Below are 8,406 nucleotides of genomic sequence, written 5' to 3' on the forward strand. Positions count from 1 at the left end.
TCTCTGCCATCTAATCTGAATAAATCACTTGTGTACAATACCATGGCACTTCTGTTACCTAGCCTTGCAGAATAAAAAGAAAATCCTACTGGAGTTACACCCAGTATAGTTTTTCACTATTGTGCAAGATGCTCTACATGGAGACACCAGTGTAGTCACCCTTTCTAGATGCAGCTCAAGATTAAATCCTTTCTGTGAGGAATTCCACTCAAAATGCCAAGTGAGAAAGCGCAGTGCTGGAGAATGAACAGGAATGTAGTCAGCCACTGAATTTGATTTTCCTGGTGATGGGGGAACAGTGCAGCAACATCCAATCTGATCAAGGAATACAGAAAGTGGAAGCTGGAGTAGAAGCTGAACGTGCTGGGCCATTTTTGGGGATGGGCACCGTCAGGGCACCTTGCTGTGACACACAGGTGGGACAGCAGCTCATCCGAACAGCAGCCTGGTTTTTGGAGGAGGCGACACCTTATTCATCTGCCTCGAGAAGGTGAAGGAAGCACTGAGCAAACTCATTAAAAGTGATTTTTTTGGAGGGGAGGATTTGGGTGATTGTGACTGAATGTAAGAAACTTGCCCTTCCCTTTGTCACGGGTCTGTGCCACCCCTCAGCCCAGCTGTGGGGTTATGGCCCCGCGAGGTGGGACTGGACCAGTCTGACCCCTCGGTGTCACCAGCTGGCGGAGGGGACGGCCGCTGGCTCACAAAGGCCTCAGACTCTCAGGGCTGGTCCTTGATCGCACTCGATCGAATTATGCGTCACTTATCACCTGCAGTGGAAATGGTTGAAAAAGCAATAGCAAAACAGCATTAATGATTCCTTTTTTTAATCTGACGCTTCTTTTCTTCTGAAGTGCTGGTAGCTGCTTGGGTAAGCAAAGTCATCAGCAAACCTTAACTGCTCCAGTGTCAGCCAGCTCGTGGGGGCAGCTTAGTTGTCATTGCCCTTTCTTGGGTACCTGAGCAGAAGAAGCAGCCGATGAAATATTCAGGACAGACACACCAGAGGAGCCCGAGCGTTTGCTGGGTTCTGTAGCAAGTCCCTCTGAATTCAGCTTGGAAGATTTTTCTTAGTCTGTCGTTCATTTGGCAAAGGGATATAGCAGTGGCTAGGAAAGAAAAGGGTCTTGTGAGATTTATGGAACCTTGCTTATCACACCTGTTCGAAGAGTTAACTGGCTGCCAGGGAACAGCAGTAACCTGGGCTTAGCTACATGACCATGAGATGCTTTTCAGGATTTGCTCTTTTGCCCTGTGCTCAGGTGCAGCTCCCCAGCCTGCACCAGAGCCCCGGGACAGCCGTGCTCTCGGCGTACGTGCTGTTCAACCCGGCTCCAGGCCTCCCCGCCTCAGCAGGGGCTGGGGCTGGATAAACCCTCTCCCAGGAGCAGCGGAGCTGCAAAGAGTTCTGGCCCAGTTGCTACCGCAAGTGACATCTCCGCTGTGTTAAATTACAGGTCATAAATGGGGATGAGATAATTCAAACAGGCAAGTAAACCCAATCAGTTCTCTAGCTGAGCAGTACCCAGTCCTGGCCCAGTGCACTGACCTCCTACCCATTCCAGCTCCCGCCGCTCCCTGCGCCCGATTCACCCGTGTTAGAGACGTGTTTGTTAGGCTGCGTTTTCCTCTGAGTGAGAAGATGCCTCTACTCACCAAGCTCATGCTTTTAAGATTGATTTTCCAGGTTTAGATTTCCGGCTGTTTTGCAAACTGGCATAGTGAGCACTCACCAGTGCCAAAAAATAACCAGCTTTTCATTTTTCGCTCTTTGGAAAGCAATTTTAAATTATATATTCCAAGTGAAATTTAGTCCAAGGAGGAGGAGCTTTAGAGCTTTAACTTGCTGAAGAACACATTTCTGCTAAGGCAATTGTGTTTTGCAAGATTTATTTCAGCAGGGGAGGAAAGGCTGAAGCCTTTAACTCCTCCGTTGTCCGTTCTCCTTGCTCACGCCGGCTGGATCGGGGCAGGTGCTGGGGCAGGCTGTAGCCTGCTTTGCTGATTTCTCGTGCCTCCTCATCCGTTTGCTCTGCTCCACAGAGCTCGGTCTCTTCAGGGCTGTCGTACAAGCAGGACTTAAATTCTGCTCTGTTTTTTTGCACCCTAAGGCCCCTGTGGAAAAGCCCACTGAGAAAAGCAAACATGGCTTGGTTACGGATGTACCGCACAGCTGATGTGCTGGGATCAGCATCTCAAGGGGCTGTTGTAGCACTGAGGTCTCCTGAGCCCTGTGTCTGAACTATCCCTTGATGTTTGTGCCTTCTGTGCATCATTTTTCCTTCCATTTTGTTCCTCAACGGGCTGGACTGGGAAGAGTTCCTGCATGCAGCTTTTTTCATTCAAGTAAATTAGACACTTTTTTCCTTCTCAAAGAAAAAAAGCCAATCAGCTGGTAGCATGGAGAGCATATTTACCTGTTGCCGTCTCTGTTGCTGCTTTGTGTGGCTGCTTTTTTTTGCCTTTTTTTTTTTTTTGAGGGAAGACAAAAATTACTATTTCCAATTGCGCCAACAACTCTTTGGCTTGACCCTCCAGTGCTGTATCCCACTGCAGGTAATCTAGCCGGTAGCAGGCTGGGTTCTGTTGGTGGGGTGTTTAGTTTTTGTAAATTGGGTACACATCCTTTAGCGTTCTGCTAAAAGTGGAGGCTTCTGTACCAGCAGGATCGAAACGGGGCTGTGGGACCCCTGGATTTGGCGGCGCCTGGGAGCCCCTCTGAGCTGGAATGGGTCTAGGAGCAGTGTGTTCAGTGTTTGTTCTTTGTGTTCTGTCCATGGCATCTCCCCCTCTTCCCCTTCACCTCAAATAACCCCTTAGTTGTAGCTTCTGGCTGCTTCTTCTCTATGTTGCTGTTGCACCCTCACTCCTGCTGGTAACTGCAGGCTGCCATTATCTGCTTTTTATTTTTTATTTATTCCAAGCATACCGTGAGTTTATTCCAAGCACACTTCATCCAAAATACAGAGACAGTGGCCGTTAGATACCACTTGCACTTTTCTCTGCCAGATGAAACCTCCACCACTTTTATTTTCTGCTGCCTGTTTCTGTTTTTCTAATATATTTTAAAAGAAAAAAAATAATGAATTGGCTATTGTTACTATTAACACCAACACCCTTCCCGCCCCCCTCTGCCCAGACCCCGTGGGGCAAAATAACTGCATTTCCATCTGCCTCGGTGGGAGGCTGCCTGGGTAAAGCCACTGTGACTAGATCTGTTCAGCAACGTACCTTTGATTCACTGTCACTTTCCGTCACGCAAAAAGGCCGGGAGGGCCAGACCGGCCTGTGACAAGCCCGTGGCACGCAGGGGCCATGTCACCCCGAGAAAACAGAAAGAGGCAGACACCCCATCTTACCAGAGAGCGTTAGCCCAGCTGCCTCTGCCTAGAAACCACCTGAAGATGCTGTCGCAGCCCTGAAAGCTCCCCGAACAGCAGGCTCGTGGGGCAAAGGCGCCGCGTTCGCGAAGGAGCTCTGACTTTGTGGGGTGTCTGTTGCAGGAGAAGCGGATCGTGTCCCTGGACTCCGCCAACACGCGGCTGATGAGCGCGCTGACGCAGGTGAAGGAGCGCTACAGCATGCAAGTCCGCAATGGCATCTCCCCCACCAACCCCACCAAGCTTTCCATCACGGAGAACGGGGAATTCAAAAACAGCAGCTGCTAACTGGGCGGATGCTGCCGGCCGTCTCCCCGGGAGAGGGGCAAGAGGGAGCAGACTCGAGAAACCTTTCGAAATAGGCCCCCCTTCCCCTTACAGGTTTACATAATGCTGCTAATAAAACGGAAAAGAGAACGAAGAACTCGGAAAGGTGGGCTTTAATTCCCCACTCAAGGCCAGGAGAACCGGGCTCCCGGGAACAAGTCCTTCCATATCACTGTGTAAATAGAGAGAGCTCTTGGGTCATGTACAGAAAATGTCAATGTAATATACCAAAAGGAAGTGAATACTGTAGATTTTTTTAATTATTGCTATTTTTATTATTATTTTTTTTTTTTCCTCTTGTTGAAAGCACTGCAGTCCTTGGAGGAGGAAGAGGGGAGTGTGAGTGCCTGTGTGGTGTGGGTGAGAGAGAGATGAGCAGTTAGACAGCAGCTGCATTTGTCGGGCTGGCTGATACAAGTACACGAGTGAAATAATAGTGAAATGAATTCTGTAAGAAAACTCATCTGCTGGTTTTATTCCCCTCTAGCTGTTCTTTAGCTGAATGCAAACTCGGTAGCAAACATTTTAGCAAGAAAATTGGCTCTTGCTGGATCCTGGTACCTACTTTTGGTGGGACTCCGGCAAAAAATTGTCAGTCTTTTTGAACAAGGGAAAGACTTGGAGCAGCCAGCTGGTTTCCTTGCATTTGTACACAGTCAGGCTTTCCAGCAAACAGACAGGAGGAATCTGCAGTTTTTCAAGGTAGGATTCTTTCTTTTTTACCCCGGTTCTAATGCAGTTTTATATTTTCTGTTTTGAGAATTTACAGACCTGTAAATACTTTTTTTAAAAAAAAATTTCTATCCGATGCCCACTTTACGCACCCTGAATTCGTTCTCTGCTCTCCATCGGGAGCAGCCAGGTTAATGCTCTGAGGAAAGGGCGACCCGCAGGGTGCCCGTGCCCAGCAAAGCAGAATTCCGTATGCAACCTCTCCTTTTTCCTAGAGGATTTCTGTATTTTTATCTCTCGTTCAATTTCACTGTTTCAGCCACTAGCATAGCCGGTCTAGTTCCAATGAAAGATGCTTCCCGCACATTTATGTTTAAACATCTTCTGTTTCCACAGAAATTTGCCTTTCTTTGGATACTTTAAAGGTGGGGCTTTTTTTAAGTTCTGTCCACACCAGATTTTTCTTAAGGAGTTTTGAGTAAGCTTTCATCTCCAGTGACTTTCCATTGCATTTCATAGTTGCGTACTTACCGGCTGTATGTGAATGCGTATATAATTACAAAGTGACCTTCTTGTGGAAGATAATGACATTTGCAAACTGTAAGATCTTATCAATAAATGACACAGTATTGTCAATTCTCATGATTTCATCAAATGCCACAATATTTAGTCTGAGGGTTTTTTAAATCCCCACATTCCAGACGCAAGTAATGACGCGTGAATCTTCACGTTCACTTTTTGGTTATACATTTCTAGCCACCAAACTCTCAAAAGTAAATAAAACTATTGCAACAGCCACTGAAATGTTGAATTACAGAAATGTACTAGTAACACTGATTGTGACTGACCATTCAAACATCTTATAGGAATTAGAAATTGGAAAAGTTGACTTTAGAATGAGACAAAGCCTCGAGAAGGTGCCTCCGTGTGGGATGTGCTCAGGATGCAACTCGGAAGGAGTTACTGAGGTGGCTGTGGGGGTACGAGGCTGAAACGGTGTGGCCTGTGGTGTGCTCAGATCTGATAATCTGATAATCCTTTCTGGCCTTAGTTTCTGAATCACTAAAATTGTATCACATTAGAAATGTAGGCATTTCTAAGCCAATTTCTCGACCTCCTGAAAGTGGCCTGTGTTGCCTGGAACATGAGGGATTGGCAATACTGAGGACCCAAATTCAGTGTCTCTTGTCATGTTTGTTTGCTTGTTGGAAATGAATTGATCTCACCTCTGGGGGCAAACGCAGCCTGTGACTGAGTGCATTATGTTAACTGTTCTGCCTGATTATTATGTTGTGATGCTTCAGTTAAACGTCACCGCACAAGTCATGTCAGGTTACTAACTATGCATAAATACAGAGGCCACATCTGCACTGTAGGGTGCGTAAGAAAAATGCAGATGAATCTCCCTAAACAAGACCTTGGCTGTTAATTTACACCCAGAGGAGAGTTGTCTGCGGCGAGCTGGGATCTGTATTTAATGCTTAGCTCTTTCAGATCAAAGCTGCTCTGGCTGCTGGAACGTGACTTGGTACCAGGGGCAGAGCGGCATCATCCCGGCGCTGTGCTCTGCGTTTGCTCACTAGTGATGTCTTTTCCATACTTTCCAAACCGTCTTCCAGCTCTGGGTCATTGCTGACCGCTGATATTTTCTCCCTCAAACTGTGCCTTTAAGTTCCTTCTCTTTTCCTTCTTCCTCCATGCATCGCAGCCACAGGCAGTCTATTGAGTTCATGTTAATCCGTCTTGTGAGTAGCACTCTCTTCTACAAGAAACCTTTGCAAACCCCTTTTTGCTGAGTGTTTTTGCGTGACCTGCACCTCCCCTTTGCTACATACTGTAATGACACAGCCATATCATGGGAAATGTGTTCCCAAAAGTAGCATTTTCAGATAGACATGTGCGTTGCTCACTTACTGCGCAGTGCAAATAGGTGTTCTGTGGCTGAGCCGTGAGAGCAAGCGGTGGTAGGAATACATTGACTAGAACAAGACAGAAGCAGATACGTCATTCCGGTAGCGTTTGTCTAGCATTAATTTGGGAAATGCATTTCACTGGAACTCCCCAGCTTTCTGGTTATCTCTCAAAGATCTCTGGCTGAGCTGTTTGGTTCGGTGAGGAAGACTCCGAGGTGTCCACTTCGGTTTCTGCAGAGAAATGCAATAGGAGCAACATTTCAGCCCTGATTTTTAGAGGGGAAGTAATACCTGCCCCAGGATGGACAAATTTTGGCGAGGTCTAATAGTGTACCTTCTACCTGTGCATTTCTTAAGCTTGTAGTAGGAAAAGTTGCTATTCGAAAAGAGCCTGATCCATCGGTATTGTCCTCACAGCTTGTTGCTGGGCTGGTTGTTTCTGTATTTCAGTTTCTGCCCTAAAGTGCAAACCGTACTCCTCTGGCCGCAGTGGAGGAGCAGCCCGTCGACCCCAAAGGGAGTGAAGGTTGCGGACTCACAGCGCCACAAGACTAAAATTGATTAGCTGCGGAACAAAACGTTACGCTCCGGAGTTCTGCAGGCAGCTGTCTCTCCTGGTTTGTTACCGAGCAGCTTTCTAGAGAAATGTTAAGCCGCTTCAAGCCGACAATATGTGAAAATGCCAGCTTCCATTTTGTCCAGTCTGATAACTAAACCACGTGGCAGCCAAAAGGTCTGTCTGCTTTGGTGGAAGAGCCCTAACTGGGCCTGATCGCATTTGGTTTAAGACTCATAGCCGGTGGGTTTCTGCAGCAACGAGAGGAGTAAATAGTGCGAAATCTGATGATGAGCATTATAGAAATGGGCAGCTATGCCTAAAAGCACAGGTTCATACAGCTACACGTTTTGCAGCATTCCTTTCCAGTGCAATAACTCTAAGCAGGGGGTCCAGGGGAGCCCAGAAAGGGATGTGTACGTTATCTAGAGAATGTGAGGTGTATCCAGTGATAAATTCTGTACCTGTCTAATAAATCATCCAAGAAATGGGTTTTATTTTATGTTCTTGCAATTGCTTTGGGTTGGCTCAGGCTTTTTTTTTTTTTCACATGATATATTAATTTCATGTTTTAATGCTTGCTTAACCCACTTGCTTTCAACTTCGTCTGAAAACTCAATGATTGAAGTCCGTCAATTTTCCAGCAGTGCCCGTGGGATGTGCCAGCAATACCGACCTGCTAAGGTCGCCCTGTATGTGTGAATTCCGCTTGTGTTCTGCAAAACTTTGTGTCGTTCCTGGAGAACAATTCCTGTCCAAGGTGAAGCATTAACTGTATTTACATCAGTGATTAGTGTGATCAGCCACAGGTATCCAGCTGGGTCCGACAGAGCAAAAAGGGTGACGTTTAGGCTGATGCTTTTAGGTATTTCCTCCTCCACAGTAAGGTAACTCCCAGGAGAGCGAGCGTGTTATTACAGATCATGCCTGCCAGGAATCCTACCTGTAAAAAATAGATTTTCTGTCTCAAGGGCCTTAATAAGAGTGTTACTACACAGAACTGTTTTACAATGATAGCTCTAAATAATTTATTTTTTATTTCAGCAAAGTACACCTTAAAAAGTAATAAACTTGTTTTTCAAGCCGTATTTTTATGCTAGTAGCACTGGACTGTTTGGTCTCTGAGATCCATTTCTGCATTTCATTGCCTGGGTTTGTTCTAAAGAAGATTTATTTTTGTTCTGTGAATAATTTTTGAAGGTTCTTGTAATATGTACAGATATAGATACATCTGAGGTCTTTTATTGATATTCCTACAAAGAATACAAATAAACTTTAACTTTAAACAGTTTGGACTCGATAAACCTATGCTGATTTTAAAATTCTGCTCTTGGGTTGTACTTGTGCTTTGCGTAACTTCAGCGGGCGGAGGGAAGCTCAGGCAGGGTAAGTTCGTATCTGGGGACCGAGCGGCTCCTGTTTGTCACCTGGAGCCACCTGGACAAACCAAGGGGTCGGTGGTGGAGCAGAGCAGCGGAATTAATTCCATCCTCCTCGTCCTGTGGTAGCGTGTCCAGCGCGTATCCCAGCGCTCTGCCTCCCCGTGCCGGGCTCCGGC

The 8,406-nt window shown here is 46.5% G+C and overlaps 1 protein-coding gene across 5 annotated transcripts in view; it reads left to right on the forward strand.

Annotated features, from left to right (window-relative positions):
• RASAL2 (RAS protein activator like 2) overlaps window positions 1–8,136 on the forward strand; it is a 180,731-nt gene extending 172,595 nt beyond the window's left edge. For all 5 annotated transcript variants that reach the window (XM_065648930.1, XM_065648931.1, XM_065648932.1 and 2 more), the window contains one exon: window positions 3,504–8,136. In XM_065648930.1, the coding sequence (XP_065505002.1) occupies window positions 3,504–3,668 (165 nt within the window). In that variant the 3' untranslated portion in view covers window positions 3,669–8,136. The remainder of the gene's footprint in view (window positions 1–3,503) is intronic.
• The last annotated feature ends 270 nt before the right edge of the window (window positions 8,137–8,406 follow it).

The sequence above is a fragment of the Caloenas nicobarica genome, chromosome 20 (genome assembly GCF_036013445.1).
Source record: "Caloenas nicobarica isolate bCalNic1 chromosome 20, bCalNic1.hap1, whole genome shotgun sequence".
NCBI classification, from domain to species: domain Eukaryota; kingdom Metazoa; phylum Chordata; class Aves; order Columbiformes; family Columbidae; genus Caloenas; species Caloenas nicobarica.